Source organism: Lynx canadensis, chromosome C1, assembly GCF_007474595.2.
Source record: "Lynx canadensis isolate LIC74 chromosome C1, mLynCan4.pri.v2, whole genome shotgun sequence".
Taxonomy (NCBI): Eukaryota; Metazoa; Chordata; class Mammalia; order Carnivora; family Felidae; genus Lynx; species Lynx canadensis.
In genome coordinates, this window is record NC_044310.1 from 126,619,934 (window position 1) to 126,637,260 (window position 17,327).

At 34.9% G+C, this 17,327-nt stretch overlaps 1 protein-coding gene across 10 annotated transcripts in view; it reads left to right on the forward strand.

The window, feature by feature from the left end:
- The window catches only part of R3HDM1 (R3H domain containing 1), a 210,220-nt gene that overhangs the window by 111,826 nt on the left and 81,067 nt on the right, over window positions 1-17,327 (forward strand). For 4 of the 10 annotated variants that reach the window (XM_032594395.1, XM_032594394.1, XM_032594398.1 and 1 more), the window contains 8 exons: window positions 3,536-3,644; window positions 3,735-3,830; window positions 5,987-6,024; window positions 6,107-6,157; window positions 6,265-6,491; window positions 8,554-8,808; window positions 11,767-11,918; window positions 15,737-15,838. In XM_032594395.1, coding sequence (XP_032450286.1) covers window positions 3,536-3,644; window positions 3,735-3,830; window positions 5,987-6,024; window positions 6,107-6,157; window positions 6,265-6,491; window positions 8,554-8,808; window positions 11,767-11,918; window positions 15,737-15,838 — 1,030 coding nt within the window. Of the gene's footprint in view, window positions 1-1,367; window positions 1,495-3,535; window positions 3,645-3,734; window positions 3,831-5,986; window positions 6,025-6,106; window positions 6,158-6,264; window positions 6,492-8,553; window positions 8,809-11,766; window positions 11,919-15,736; window positions 15,839-17,327 lie in introns of those variants that run through there. The other 6 variants (XM_032594396.1, XM_032594397.1, XM_032594401.1 and 3 more) reach the window with 4 other exon arrangements.

Genomic DNA, 17,327 nt, shown 5'->3' on the forward strand with positions numbered 1-17,327 from the left:
AGAAGCTTTCTATCTTGATGAGGTCCCAATAGTTCATTTTTGCTTTTGTTTCCCTTGTCTCTGGAGACATGTCAAGTAAGAAGTTGCTGTAGCCGAGGTCAAAGAGGTTGTTGCCTGTTTTCTCCTCTAGGATTTTGATGGCTTCCTGTCTTATGTTGAAGTCTTTCATCCATTTTGAGTTTATTTTTGTGTATGGTGTAAGAAAGTGGTCCAGGTTCATTCTTTGGCATGTCGCTGTCCAGTTTTCCCAGCACCACTTGCTGAAGAGACTGTCTTTGTGCCATTGGAGATTCTTTCCTGCTTTGTCAAAGATTAGTTGACCATACATTTGTGGGTCCATTTCTGTGTTCTCTATTCTGGTCCGTTGATCTGAGTGTCTGTTTTTGTGCCAGTACCATACTGTCTTGATGATTACAGCTTTGTAATACAGCTTCAAATCTGGATTTGTGATGCCTCCAGCTTTGGTTTTCTTTTTCAGGATTGCTTTGGCTGTTCAAGGTCTTTTCTGGCTCCATACAAATACAGGATTGTTGTTCTAGCTCTGTGAAGAATTCTGGTGTTATTTTGATAGGGATTGCTCTTAGGAGCTCATCTATGAACTATTCATTTTTCATGGTTGTATTTATTCACTTATGTCCCTTGTATTACAATGGCCTTTACTCTGATAGCTGCCATATTGTTTACTGAAATAAAGTTGATTTTCATCCATTTCTTACAGTATTTTGTCAACTAAATACATTGGTGGAACCTAGTATTTTTAAATGTTTGTTCCTACAATTAAATTAATGACAATAGATATCTTTAAAAAGGACCTTGTCTTCCTTTAGGGATTATTTTACCCACAAATGTGAATGGTACTTAATTTTTTTCTGCTTGTTCCTTACTCTTTTAATAATATCCTCATCAGTTAGTTGTTTCCCAAGGACAGTAACCGTAAGATATGAACTGAACTGAAGGTGAATAGAACTCAAAATCATTTAACCAGTACCTTTCAACATTACTCAGAGCTGCTGGATACCCAAGCACATGTACATTAGCAGGCATTTTGTCTAACATTTCGACTGGTGACTCTCTAAGGTTTTCAATACAGTGTAACCTCAGTTATTTGAATGCTATGAATGATGTCAGAAAGCTTTAGGGTTCTCTTTATCAATATAATCAAAAGTTTGGCTAAATATAATGTTTATGATGTACTTAAAGAAGAATGGATTGATAACATAATTACAACTAGACATTCAGATCATTGAAGTTACACTGTATTCTTATTTTATATCTTCTGGAATATGAAGAAGGTTGTAAATCAGAAAACCTTAGAGATCTGCTCCACATTGAATAAATGCAAACTTACCTTTTCCTCATAGGCAAATTACCCGCTCCAGCCTTGAACCAGTGGTGTTGTGGATGTCAACAACCCGGTGTCCACTGGGGTGTCTCAATGGAGCGGGAAGTTGGCGATTGCAGGGCAGTAAATTCAGGCATCTATAAAAGAAAGAGGTAAGACAGTCTTAAGGTTAGCTGAAATGCCTGCCAATGCTATTTGGTGTGGGAATCCAGCTGCTCTTAGAAAAGTTGCCAGGCTTGGGGCGCCTGGGTGGCGCAGTCGGTTAAGCGTCCGACTTCAGCCAGGTCACGATCTCGCGGTCCGTGAGTTTGAGCCCCGCGTCAGGCTCTGGGCTGATGGCTCGGAGCCTGGAGCCTGTTTCCGATTCTGTGTCTCCCTCTCTCTCTGCCCCTCCCCCGTTCATGCTCTGTCTCTCTCTGTCCCAAAAATAAATTTAAAAAAATGTTGAAAAAAAAAAAAAAAAATTTAGAAAAGTTGCCAGGCCCTTGGTTAAACCTTAGAGTTGACTTTGGAATAACTCTTGCGCCCAAGTACAGACACCTTCAATAAAGAAAAATGACTTTGAACAGCTACAAAAAAAGTTGATATAAGTAAACAGGGTAATCCTGTGACAGAAATAACATACTACCATCTTCAGAACTAAATAGACAACCTTGCAAATTCCTACTAAAGAAAGCATTTTTTTTCTCATCAGTTTGGTCATGATGTTGTTTTTACTCTTGTTTTTGTTCTTCTTAGTTCTGTATACATATAGCTCTGTGTGGAGATCTGCCCTTCGTTTCACCTAAGTACGTTGTAAAATAAAGATTTCTTCAACTTAGATAAGTTTTATTTTTAAATCTTGTTTTGCATAATTTGACAGGATATAGAAACAGTACTTTATTAAAAATTCACTAGGTTAAAACAAATATTCAGAAGCATTCCTTAAATATTCTACATAATGATATATATGGTCATATTTGCTGAAGATGTTATTACTTAGGTTTATTTGGTTCAGAAATGTACTTGGTATTCACAGTATATTACATCACTGTATAATACATATTTAAGCTATATTAAAAAAACTACTCAGGGCTTCAGTTAACCTTTCTTTGTACCTCTAAATATATTTTTATGTACCATGTATTTCAAAAGAGTAATTCCAGTTTTATAACAGGATGTTATTAAATCACAAGAGTATTAAATAAATTAATTTGTTGAAGCTGACAATATATTTTAGAAAGGGAAGTTTTACGTAATTTTGATTTTCCACGGACTACAACCTCATATATGTCTTCAGGATGTCATTAGAACTTGCAACACTTCTGTAGAGGAAAGACAAATCAGCCATAAAATGTATTGTTATAATTTTATAATTATTACTTTAGGTTACAACTTTAACCTCCAAAAAAGAATTATTTCTTTTTTAACCTGTTTCAATTAATATAAATCAAAGATGTACCCTGCTATAATTAAGAATTCTTGGTTGCATTTGAAATTAACCTCTTAAGTTTTAGTTAAAGCAGCCACAAAAAATTTTATTACTTTCAGTTATATCACACCAAATGTAAGAATGTAATATAAGATACAACACTATACTTTATTCTTTTTCCCAGAATTTTTCCTTAGATTTAGAGGAGGCAATGCAAAGAGGATAAATAGGCTTTGAGTCTGCCATACCAATGCGCCAGCTGTGGCTCAGTCATCCACTTGCCCTTGACCTTGGACAGTTGCCTAAGCCATTTGAACCTCAGCTTTTTTCAGTAATATTTATAGTAATAACAAACTTCTACTGAGTGTTTACTTTTTAAGTGCTATTCATTTATTAATTCACTTCATTTTCAGAACAACCCTGTGAAGTAGGTATCCTGTAATTCAATTTACAAATGAGGAAACTAGGGAATAGAAAGGTTAAGTAACTTGCACAAGTCCTGAAGCAACTAAAGTGGTAAAGCTGAATATTTGAACCCAAGCAGTCTGATTCCAGAGCCCACAGTATATTTTTCATATGGCCTTTCAGTCATAACATAGAGCAGTTAATACCTTCTCATAAGATTATTATGAAGAGTAAATGAGATAACATAAATATTAATTATTAGTGGCACTAATGAGTGGTAATTTGCATTGCTTTGATTACTTTTCATAACATGTTGTATTTAACTTTTCTGTAAATATTGTGTACTATCTTTCCTGTTCCCTTCGTGGTTTTTTTAGACCTGATCAGAAATTCAATGAACATATTAAGGATGATAAAGGTGAAGACTTTCAGAAACGATATATCCTCAAGAGAGACAACTCCAGCTTTGACAAAGATGATAACCAGGTAATCTGTCACAACTGCAGCTTTTTTCTAGGTGCAGGACTTATCCCAACTGATCATTTTCCCGAGAATTAATTGTTTTCGTTCCTTTAGATGAGAATACGTTTGAAAGATGACAGAAGGAGCAAATCTATAGAAGAAAGAGAAGAGGAGTACCAGAGAGCCAGAGACCGAATATTTTCCCAAGATGTATGTACTGATTTATATTTAGATCTCACTGTTAAAATATATGCTAATTGCATTAGAGGGGGGGGTCACTCCTTTTATAATCTATTGATCATTTATTTGTAACCGTATCTGTTATATTTAAAGTCACTTGTTAGAAATACTGAGATCCATCTTGTTCATGTTAATAATTTAATAGTTTATAAAATGCTACATTGCAGCAGTTATATAAATATTTCAAAAACTGCATGCTTATAGACTACAGAGTAGTAGTGTTGAACTGAATATATAGTTAGTATAATTCTTTTTCCTTCCAAACTTCTCATAGATTTGAGATTTTTAGAACATTCATCATAGTCTACAAAATCATGGACTCTAAGTTCTACTTGGTAGTAGATTTTTCTCAATAAATAACTTGTTTCTTTTAAAGTAAAACTAATTTTTAGATTAATATTGTCTACTTTTTTAAGTGATTATGTGAAAGAAATCTTTAAAGTGGGTAATTATTTTATACATATATTTGAGAAGAGATTTAGTTTGGTCTGACCAGTGTCTGTTAAGCACCCATTCTGTTTAGTACTAGGTTTTATTCATGGATATATGAATGTATGTAATTTGTGTTAACATTGCCAGAGATGGAAATTTCAATGGTAAAAAAACAAAGAGTAACACTAAAATCCAAACTATCAGTTAATATTCGTACAAATCTTATTGACCACCTATAGTAGGTGCTATGCTGGGCACTGGAGGACACATCCGTTTACACTTAAAATAAGTTATCCCCCAAACAGTGCTATATATACGTATGGTAGATATTATCATTGTTTTTATCTTACGGATAAGGAAACTGAGGTTCGAGGAGGCTAAGTAAAGTAGCAAAAGATCATATAGCTAGAAAATGACAGAGATTGGGATTTCAGCCCAGCTCTGCTGTCCTCAGAGCCTAATAAACTAGATGTAATTCTCTCTGTAGTTTCTAAGATTGATGAGGCCTCTACCCCGATGAATAGCCAGGTAATGACAATACGATATGTGATGTAGGTGGAGACATGAAGGTAAAATAAGGGACATGGCAGAAAAGCATCACAAAACAGAACTCAGGAGTGAGAGGAAGAGTTAGCTTCCAAACAGAGACTCCAAGGGAGTGAAATGTTCCAAGTAGAGGGTCAGTATTTGCAGAGGCCCAGAGTTAAAGGAGAAGTTGACACATGAAGACTAAAAAATTCAGAGGAGCTGGACTATAGCCTACGTGACACAGAAAGTGAGGAAAGTTTAGATTAGAGAAATAAGCAGGAAGCAGATGACTTGACCCAGGAAGCAGATGACCTGTCCCTGAAAGCTGGTTAAGGTGCTTGGGCCTTTAGTTAGAGCAGGAGGCAGCAAACTTTTTCTGTAAAGAGCCAGATAATTAATATTTTAGGCTTTTAGAGTCATGCAGTATTGTATTGCTACAACTCAAATCTACCTTTTTAATGTGAAAGCAGATGTAGAAAATACATAAATAAATGGGCACGGCTGTGTTCGAATAAAACTTTATTTGCAAAAACAGGTGGCTGACCATAGTTTGCTGACCTCTATGCAAACAGCGGAGAGCTGTTAAAGGAGGGAAGAGATGTGATAAGATTGACATTTTAGAAAGACTTTTGTGGCTTCTATTGTTTAAATTGGATTAAAAGGGCAAAACTAGTAGCTGGAAAACCAGTTAGAAGACTGTTATAATAATACAAGCAAAAATGGTGGTTGCCCGAGCTAAGTTCATAGCATTAGAACAGTTTGGTTCTGAGCTGCATTGAGGTATAGCTGCTTGCTTGTTCACTGCTACAGTCACAACCAAAGCACAGGTGATCAAAATGTTGAGTGAATGAGGTGGAATCTATAGATTGGTGTACACCTTCAGTATATAATAGTGAAAAGGGGTTCACTATTTGGAAGATATTATTTGAATTTCAGATTAATTTGTGCCCCAGAAATGAATGGCTTCTGTTAAAAGTAAGCATAGTGTGTCCAAGCCAAAAATAATTTCATTGTTATTTATTTATGTCCCCCTATCACTATTTCGGATTTTTTTCGCAGGGCTAAATGATAACTTATTAAATATTACTGCATGTGTTTTTTGTTGTCATCACCAGTTTATGTATTTGACAAAAGCTCAACTTCTTATATCTCTTCTTTCTTTCTAGTCCCTGTGTTCCCAAGAGAATTATATTATTGACAAAAGGTGAGGGAATTTTTAACATTCATTTGTTAACTCTCTGATTGATGCTAATAAAAATAAAAATGTCTCATTAAAATGCCAACAGAATCCAAGACGAGGATGCTAGTAGTACCCAGCAGAGGCGTCAGATATTTAGGTATTGAAAGCATGTTTTCATGCAGCATTAAAAACTCAAAGCATTTTTTCTCTATTCTTTCCCCTTTTGTCCTATTAGCTTTTCAAAGTTTTCTTTCTAAATTACAGAGTTAATAAAGATGCTTCAGGGAGATCAACAAATAGCCATCAAAGCAGCACTGAGAATGAACTGAAGTATTCTGAACCACGACCCTGGAGCAGTACAGATTCAGACAGTTCCCTCCGAAACTTCAAGCCTGCTGTTACCAAAGCCAGCAGCTTCAGTGGAATCTCGGTCCTGACAAGAGGTGATAGTTCTGGGAGCAGCAAAAGCATAGGCAGGCTTTCAAAAACAGGTATAAATATTTGTCTAGAACTGTGCAGTCATAACATTCGTTTCCCTATTGCTGCCTTAGCTCTTTATTTATCAGATGGCTTCTGCAGTTATCCTAACATCTAAAATTCCTACCAGCAGTGCATTGAGCAGCTCCACAGTACTTCAGAGGTAATGGGTGTATTGACATTAGGATTCATTCTCTGCTCAAGAGAGATTTACAAACATCAGTTAAAGTAAAAATCCTCTCTTGTGACATAAACTTAATCAAGTTAGTTCAGTGAAATGTCATCTGTTGTTTGAGTCCCCAGAGGTGGTTGGAAATTCTCCATTGCTTATTTATAATTAGAAGGCCTGGTTTCTTACCTAGGATTATTTAACATTGGTTGCATTTTCAGCTAATACTATCAGTTATTGATTGTATTTTTCATGATAAAGTCCTTCATTTGCCATTCAAAGAATCAGTAAAATTGCTGAGAAGTTTCTGAGGATTTTTCAAGAAAAATAATGTGATGTAATTATTCTGAATGAGTGAAAATTTTAGTAACATCCTCATTCTTCTAGTTTCTTTGCTTTTAGGGTACCTTACCTTTAGGCTCATACATTTTCTCTTCACCTTTACTAACTGGGTTTAATACTAAAGACCTCACATCTCTCTTAGGATCCTTGCAGATCTTTATTTGTATTCCAAAATTAGCTTTAAAAGTTAGCAGAAATGGCTATCTTTAGCCTATCTGGGTTATCATAGACATGGTATTGCACAGGTAACATGGGAGAGATTTAGAGGTGGCCAAGTATTTTTTATTAATCCTTGTCTATAATCAGTGCTTTAAATTAAGGCTTATGAATTGCACTCGTCACCCTTATTATAATGTGCATATCAAAAATATCTTAGTGTATATCATAGAATATTGCTAAAGATAGGTAAATTTTGTTAATATAAGAAATATGTATATGCACAAGATATGCATTTATTTGGGAAACAAGTCATCATAACAATAACTATGAGAAGATCATTTAGGAACACTGCTGAATTAAAACATTTTAAGATCGTGTCCTATTTATAATCTATATTCTCTTCAGAGATGAACCATTATTTAACTCTTAATAGGGAAAAATTATTTTTGGTAGAGTTTTTATCCGGGGTCATTTGGCACAACTTAAAATAGAAGAAGGCAGTCTGTATAAGTGTATCATATTTGTTTATTTCATTCATTAAAGAGTAATTCTCCATCCCAGAGTTAACTCTTACTTAAAACCTAGTTAACCATATACAGTTTAAAAATCTTTTTCTTTCTTTGATTGTCTTATTATCCAGTTTTAGCCATTTTACTGAAAGTCAGTAACATTTTCAGTCTCTGGGTGATAGAAAACGAACTAGATTGCAGGGATAAAAACAGCTAAAAATAAATTATCACATTTATTAAGTTTAGCAAGAAATAAATTTTAAAACTAATGCTAATATGAATACTCGGAATATTTTTCATGCTGTCTTTGTCCCTTAATATGATAAACAATTAAATGTTGACTCTATAGGAAGATGCTATGATTCTGAGCTTAAAATGGAATTCTGTAATGAAACTTCCCAATTGTGTCTCTTGATAGAGAGTTTATCATTTTTGTTATCTCCTCTACTACTCTTAATCTTTCTGTGTTCTTATAGATAAGGGGTTTCTGGTATAAGAGATTTGGGGCATTTGGCTGTGCTATGTTCTTTTTCCTGGGGAAAATTATAATCTGTGTATTCCTAAGTGTTAATCTAAAAGGTAAAATGTACATAAGTTTGTGCTTTGGGGAATGTGGGTAATGTGCTTTTTGTGGCTGTCTGTGGCTGTTGTTATTATAATCTTGCTTAAGTTGCATGCTTTGGCTATGACTTCTCTGACAACTTATGTGATCAGTTTGCTGTATTAAACTTGTTGATGATGGGGAGGGGAAGCAAAATTATATAGTAAATCAAAAATAGCCATTGCTTTTATGTGGTAACTGCATGTTATGTAATGTGGATTTTATTGTTACATATTTAAAGCCTTCGTTTTTATATGAGGTTTAAAAAATCCATATTTTTCATTACTCCTCCCTAGGTTCTGAGTCTTCTGGTAGTGTAGGGTCATCTACGGGCTCTCTTTCTCACATCCAGCAGCCTCTTCCAGGTACAGCTCTCAGCCAGTCTTCTCATGGCGCACCTGTCGTCTATCCAACTGTCAGCACTCATAGCTCTCTTTCCTTTGATGGTGGCCTAAATGGGCAAGTCGCATCTCCTAGCACTAGCTTCTTTTTGCTTCCCTTGGAAGCGGCAGGCATACCACCTGGCAGTATTCTGATCAACCCACAAACAGGTTGGTATCGAGAAAAAGGTGTTTATTTCAGTTGAGATATCAGGAGTTACTGAAAAATAAAAACTGTGTATTAAATGTATTATTTGTATATGTGTTGTCAATTTTTTATTTTTCATAAGTAATTAGCATTTTCCCTAGAACTTTAATAAAACATTTCTGCTAGAAAATGTTACAAGATATATTTATATCAGGAAGTATTTTTCTCTTTGTGACATCCAGACATCACCTTTTAGGCTAACCATAATTGAAAAATGGTTCATTTCTTAGAAATGAGACAATGACCATTGAAAGAGCTTTATTTGATTTAAAAAAGTAAAAATTATCCTGGGGAAAATAGTATGCATTTCATGAGGAAGGAGAAAGTAAGCAGCTCTTATTCATTATAGAATGAAGGAGAAAGAACATATAAGTTATTGTCCTTCTGAATATAGTAATTGTTTTCTCCTAAGGAAAAGGTAAGGCACATTTTATTATTAGAAAAAGGAAATAGGTAGTCCTTATGAATTAATATTGAAGACACATATTCTTTGCAGTTAGGTAATAATTCTCATCTTTTCAGCATGTATTATGTATCATGTACTGTGTTAGGTGCTTGAAACACATTACTTATCATCATTACAATCTTGGTAGGTGAAGTCCCCATTTACGTGTAAGGAAACTAAACTTCACAGAGATTAAGAAACTGCAGTCATAATACATTTCATTATGCATGTCGTATGGGCAAATATAGAAAACATCTTTTAAAAGATCACGTGAAGTCTGGTCTCTATTCAAAATGTTATGGCGCAGTAATTTTGTGAGAATGAGAACAACCTTATAAATCATTTGATAACCTTTCTTAGCAATTTGTACACTTAACTCATGTGGTCACATCAGCACAGCAGTAGTTGGGCAAGATAGGTACAGGCGAGAGTGTCTCTGTGTGCTCCTGAACCTTTTCTTTTGTTTGTTGTAGAGAAGACCATGGCTTGGAACTCATTACCTTCAGATTTCTTTGCATCTGTTTTTTAAGATAAAGTATTGGAACATTTGTTTCTATTAGAAGAAATGAATAACTGACTATTCAGAAATTCCGTTTTTGCTTAACCATTATCTTCTTCTCCTTGAGATTTATTATATTACTAAACTTCTTGTTTTTCTGGAGCAGGATATAAGATGACTTAATATACTATTTACTATTACTTTTCATTCAAAACATTTTAATGATTTTTCAATGATATGAAAGATTCTACTGAATAGGAAATTATAGAATGAGCAACAGATCAACCTGTAATTGAATTGTATTCTTAATTTTAAATGAGTCCAAAAGTGATCTCTTTGCTTTTTGAGAACAGCATTACAACACATCCAATGTTTTCAAACGGCCCTTAAGTTACTTTTAAGCATGCTTCCAATCATATCTTCTCTACCATTTTTGTTCAAAATTACATAACAATCAACAAATACCCAGCATTACTTGTTTTCATATAACTAAATTATCAAGAAACTTAATGAAAATTATTTGAATTTGAAGGACTTTTCCCACTTGGTATCAGTGGAACAATGTATTCTTCTCTCCCCACAATTATTTTATTATGTCATAAGTTTCAGAAAGCAAATAGGGGGTTTTACCATGGAAGAAAGGATATTATTAAGACAATTTTTAACAATTGTTCAGTCAGATTTCTCTTAACTTCTCTATTCTTCCCATTCTAAATGGGTATCATAGTATATTTCACATAGTCCCCTTTTTTTCTGTTCTTTTTTTTTTTAAATGATATAGTATATAGTGTAAGGAAAAATACTAATCTGTGTATCTGTTTACCTCTGCTTTGAAAAAAAAAAATTCTGGAAGAAGGGTATCCAAATTGTTAACTACAAGATTATGGGGGGATTTATTTTCTTTCGATCCCTATTTATTGGTTATTTTCCCACAATAAAAATATTTTCATAATAAGAAAAAGTTGTTCAGAATGTATGTGTAGAAAAGAGTAAAATTCATTTACTTAGGCACTTCAGATATCCCCCCAGTAATTAGTAAGCAATAACAATAAGCCTCTAAATCAATATTAAAGGTTTTTTTCATACCTGTGAATCAAGCTCACTAGAATTAAAAAATTATTTTACAAAATTCTTCAGAGTTCACAACTTACAACTTTAGAAGTTATAAAATAAGGACTCTGCCATCAAGTCCATGATTTGAAATTTGAAGCTGGCAAGCATTTTTAATTTTCATCCAGTGTTAATTTCACTAATTGAGCATATGCATTGTGGTCTATAAATTAGCTCTTTCTCACTACATAATAGAGGCTAATTAATAACGTTCCAGTATCCCACAGTCAAGAATTTTTTTCTTAAAAACTGAAATCGTTAAAGCACTACAGGACCACAGTCCTATAACTGAATCCCTTGAGCAAGATATTCAGAATTCAGAGTTTTTCGAAAAATGCTGTGTGTTATAAAATAACTCCAGGAGGTTTTAGAGCAGCACCTACATAGTAAAACACTGCAGCAGAATTTTCAAATATTTACTCTGTGAGAAACTTAACAGAAGACCATGGGGGAAGGGAAGGGGAAATAATAGTTACAAACAGGGAGGGAGGTAAACTACAAGAAACTTAAATACAGAGAACAAACTGGCAGGGGAGGGGGTGGCGGGGAGGGAAAATAGGTGATAGACAGTGAGGAGGGCACCTGTTGGGATGAGCACTGGGTGTTGTATGTAAGCCAGTTTGACAATAAATTATATTTTTAAAAAATGAAAAAAAAATTTACTCTAAGTGAGAAAAAGACTATTAAAATAGGCTCAGGTAAGGTCACACTTCGTTTCCTCTGCTAAGAAAATCTTTTGGTCTTCAGAAACTTGGCTTGGGATTTTGAGTAAGGATTATAGACCTGTGTTACAGATTGTTCATAGAAATGACCTATGTTCGGTCTCAATTGTAAATGGTTTTTTTCCCTCCTCTTATAATTTTTCAGGTCAGCCCTTCATAAACCCAGATGGAAGTCCAGTTGTGTATAATCCTCCTATGACTCAACAACCTGTTAGAACCCAAGTGCCTGGACCTCCACAGCCACCTCTGCCACCCCCACCACCTCAACAACAAGCAGCTAATCACATTTTCTCACAGGTGCACATATCCATGATTACATAATGCTAAGTTCACCTCCCTTTATATATTTGGGTTTAAACTCACTAATTATAATTATAATTGGGCTAGCCCAAGTATCTCTTAGAACTTTAATATTCTGCACTAGTGATGTCCCGCTCCGTTTGTAGGAAGAGAGGTTAACTTCACAGGATTTTCAGCTAATAAATACAGAATATATATTGGAAAGAAGGAAATTTCGTATCTCATGAGCCTATGTGGTGAGTATGTTCTCCGTATTCTACAACAGCAAGAGATGGACAAAAGGAATAAAAAGAAAACTAAGATTATCCCAGTGAGCTAATAAGTAAGTTGTTCTAAGGTTCAGCAGATCAAGAAGATAGAAGAAACTTAAGTTGCTCAAGTTCGGCAAGGTACTTTGCATCCCACCTATTCTACGAAAGAGGGAGGCAAAAACATTCTGAATTAGAATTCACAGAAGCACTCTTAATAGTATCTTGAATTTGTAGAAATGTTTAAAGTTTGCACATACACTTTCACATTCTGGCTATCCCCATATAGATGTATTATTCATCCTTGGGGAACTTGATTATCCCAGTGTAAACTCATTTACTTTTGTTCTTTTAAAGGTTGTATAACATATCAAAGACAGCTTGTACAGTTAGTTACACCTCTTTTTCTCCATAAGACTATCTAAATATTCCACTGGTGAGAACTTGTAGAATACTGTCTTATGAAAGAAGTATGGAGATAAACTTGAACTAGGGAAATTTCATTAATTTTATTGGCAAGTTATATCGTTTGTGTAGTGCAAGGGTAAAGAATATATGAGCAGTGGTAATGTCATCAAATACTTTCAAAGTTTTGCAAATAATTGTGCCTCTGGCAATTAAGAGTCCTAATATTGGGCAAGGTAGTTTATATAAAGTAGGATTTCTAGGTTTTTGATGTGCTTTTAAGACATACAAATCTGTGGGGGCGCCTGGGTGGCTCAATCGGTTGGGCGACCGACTTCGGCTCAGGTCATGATCTCACAGTCCGTGAGTTCGAGCCCCGCATCGGGCTCTGTGCTGACATCTCAGAGCCTGGAGCCTGTTTCAGATTCTGTGTCTCCCTCTCTCTCTCACCCTCCCCCGTTCATGCTCTCTCTCTGTCTCAAAAATAAATAAATGTAAAAAAAAATTTTTTTTAAACCCAAACATACAAATGTGTGAAGAGGAAGTTGCCTAAAAACTGTTTCCAAAGACTCCCATATCCACTTCCCAACCCCATTTGATTAAAAATGCACAGGTACACATTGGAGTACATTAAACGCCCTCCCTGGCCTTCTCTGCCTTGCCTTCATTCAGTTAGGTCCTGAAGTATTTCTCTTTCATCTTGTTGTCAGTTGCCTATGCCTTGCTACATATTTCACCAGGAGCTTTGTAAGACTGATTTTCATTTCATTCAGTGGAAATAGTATTTGGTGGCTTCAAAAAAGTCTAAGGATTCATCTATGATTATATATTTCAGATTATTATCTCTTAGAAATAATTTTGTATGATTTAGATATGAGACTATCCTAAATAAAGGTGTAGATAGCTTAGTTTAGAAATAGAGCCTAGGGGCACCTGGGCGGCTCAGTTGGTTGAGGGTCTGACTTTGGCTCATGTCAGTGATCTCATGGTTTGTGAGTTCGAGCCCCACATCGGGCTCTCTGCTGTCAGCAAGGAACCCGCTACAGATCCTGTCCCCCTCTCCCTGCCCTCCCACTTCATTTGCTCTCTTTCTCTCAAAAAAAATAAACATTTTAAAAAAGGAATAGAGCTTTAATGGACTATAATTTGAAATCTCAGGATATGCATCAAACTTCGTGGTTGATTGTCCTGGTGTTGCTTCAGGTGTTTCAGGTAATTCATCATCAGATACCAAAATAGAGAATTGATGAACAAATGATACTCAGTAACTACTTTCTTTCTGCACTGAGATAATCCATCCATGAAGTTTCAAATAACCAAACAAAATAATAGTATGATTTCCAAAGCCTTCAGATGGGCTGCATTTCTCAAAACCAGTCACTTTTAAGTGGATATTGTTTTGCAGCCATTTGCAATTTAAGTAGGATAAGGAAGAGCTAAGGCTTTTCCTTTTCTAAGTGGTGTCAGAATTTCACTTTGAACGAGTCTTCCCGCCCACATTTGTCTCATTACCACTTGACACTCTCGGAGACATTAATTCATACCACTGGTGCTCATCGGACTCCTCTTTCTTTTATCTTACAGCTGACTAAAGCTTTTGTTTCATCTGACACTTACATAGTAGGTCAAGATGTCTGGAAGAAAGTTATGTCTTAATGGTTGTCTGACTTAATAACACATTGAATAGCCTGTGCTTGGAAGTTCTAAAACCACTGCACCTCGTTTAGTGTGATATGTGCTGTCATCTGCTAGGAAGCTTGCTAATTTCTAGTCAAGAGGTTAGTGAGGAACCAGTGGCTCTATAGATCCTTCAGTGTTTACCTTGTTTAGTACTTTTGCTTTAGTTCTAGATTTTTTGTGAGATTCTATTTTTTTCATTTTTTAGAAACTATTGTGTTGATTTTGTGGGGGAAGTGTAACTCACCATACACGTCTGAGTTGTCATAAGACTTTCCCCTTATTTAGATTATTTCCTTGGGAAGCTTATTCAGTTCGCTTATTTTGCATTTTCAAAGTATTCTTTTAGGAAATACTGTCCAGACAGAGATTCATGTGTATACATTTTAAGCAAAAGTGAGAGTTTTCGTTAGATAAAATGACCTGGGTTCCTCCACTGCTTGCTTACATGGCTGTCTACAGGTCACTTATCTTAGTCTGACTGTCACCTATATAACATGAATTATGAGAGTCTTTAAGCCAGTATGTGTATTACCCTTTTGTAATAAACTATCTAATATAAATATAAGACTGGGAAACTAAGTCAGATGCCACTGTTAGCCTACGGATGGCCAGCTGTACTCCTTAAGGTTTAAAATGATTAAAACATTGTTCATTTTCTATAATGTCTGTTTTTGAGTGTCCCTGGAAAACATAAAACTTATCCTTTTTTTTTCTGAAATGCAGAAGTATATCATTAGTGAAAAAATTTCAGGTCACTAGTTTTTCAGCTCCACATGGCATCTACTCTCTCAACCAAAATTTGTAGTTTCAAGACAAATGTGTTTATCTTCCTTGTGTAAAAGAGATAAGTTTATGTGTGTACATGTGCCTGTATGTATGTGTGTGCTGTTCTTTAGGCTGTTACTCTTAGTGGCACCCACAACATATTGTACTTTAAAAACTGCTAAAATTAAAAAAGTAAATAAATTTTTTAAAGTGAAAATTGTTAGAATTCAGGCCCTATGGTCCCAAAAGAGTATTTAATCATGCCTTATCAGATAGTAATTGGCATAGATACTATGTTGTTTTCATTGTCTGATAATGAATGAAGTTTTTCTTTTATTTAGTTTTATAATGCTAAATAGAACAGCCCCTCCATCAAACCAGGAAGTAAGAATGAGTGGTTTTGTTTTTACTGACTTAACCTAGGGGTTTGGGTTAGATAATAGGATTTGAAATGTCTAAATTACCTGTTTCTATGAATCTAATAAATATTTGTATGAAAAAAATTATACATTAAAACATAGGTATGTTTTTTAAATTTTTACTGTGTAGAGTTTCTTCATTTAGCATTGTTTTTGTTGTTTCCTATTATCGTTGTTTAAGATCACTTTATAAATATAGTTTAAGCTGTTGCCAAAAAAGTGTAACTTTCCATTTTATGCAATTCTTGTAACATTTTATTCTGACATTAACATTGTTTGCCAACCTGTTATTCCTTAGCCTGTTCGTCCTCTGCAGTCCTCTTCACAGCCTGTTCAGTACTCTACAGCCCCTTACCCATCCCCGCTCCTGCCAGTCTCACCCACCCAGCAATACTCCGTGGTACTATATCTCTATTCACCTCCTGCATTGTTTCTGTGGGTGGATGTGTGATGGATGCTTATGAATGTGATTAATGTGATATGATCTTTTGTGACTATTTAAAGTCCTAGACACATATACTGAAAAAGTGTTTCTAACTTGTATTAGAAATAATTTACTGTCTACTGTAGAATATTTGTTATATTGACTTATTACAGTGATTATATAAATCCCAATTTTTTCCTGCTTTTCCACAATGAAATGATTTTCAAGTTGACAATTCTAGTCCTAAGATGGTTTAGCTACTTTTCTCCTTGAGATCAGTGCGATCTGTGCAATCTTGGAGTGGCAGCCTTCATCTGGGTTTAAGGCTTTCTGTTCTTTCCCCAGTACATAGGTCCCGTAGACTTATCCCAGTTATTAGGGTGAATTGGAGCTTATGATTACATAAGACATTCTTCTAAGTATATTCCCAAGAAGATCTCTAGATATTTAATCTGTGACTGTAATGAATGGTACTTTCTTCTATCCAAAGTATGCCCTAAGTTCTACCTCTCAGAGTTTACAAGCACCAGGGCCATGTGTTCTCTCTGTGACCTTCTATAGTTACTAAGTTATATGAGACAACAATGTAAAAGTTGGAATGGAATTCCTGCCTAGGGCCTAACATGAAATGAGTATTCAATAAATGTTACTTCCCTTCCCTTAAAATGAGTCTCCCTAAACAGCCTAATAGATTTTTCCCAGTGGTGCTGTTATTTTTTTTAATATATGGCATCATATTTTGACACTACTTTTTAGATTAAATTACAAGCTATGTCTTAAAATCACTTGACATTTTGTAGAAACTTTTTCTTGTATTGAGAGTGTTTTTGCGTTGAGTTGGGGGCAACCTTATTTACCAGCATTGGCTGTGAATGATTTTCAAAAATCACTTCCAATCTGAAAAAATAAAATTTTGCCAACATTGAGAAGATCAAAAGTGTCAATGAACATAACATAAAAGCCTCAAAAATGTTTTGAAAAATGGCAGATTGTTGGAATAAGAAAATGACTTTTTTTCAAGACGACTCTGATGGTGGTGTATAGTTAAAATATTTGGCCAGATTACTGTGTAATTACAACTAATAGGTATATTTTAGTACATTTTTCCCTTTTGAAAGTATTCATTGAATTAGGCTAATCATGCTAGAGTGTGTCAGAGCAAGCATAAAACCATGTATTTCCAGTCATTAAATCAGGTACCCCTTTTCAGTTCCCTGTCTTTTCCATAGCTGTAATGTACTTTGCAAAAACCAGCAGACTAGAAATTGCAGATGTGTCGACTTTGATCTGACAACTCAGTTGCCACAATTTTTTTTAAGTAACTTTTTCCAAAATTCTCCTCTTAACAAAATGTGGTATATATTGTTGCCAATCTCTGGCTCTTTGGGAGCAAGGGGATGCCATTTTAACCCCATTTTTTGTCATTTCAATGATATTATCTAGACTAGTCAGAACTGGTCCTTAG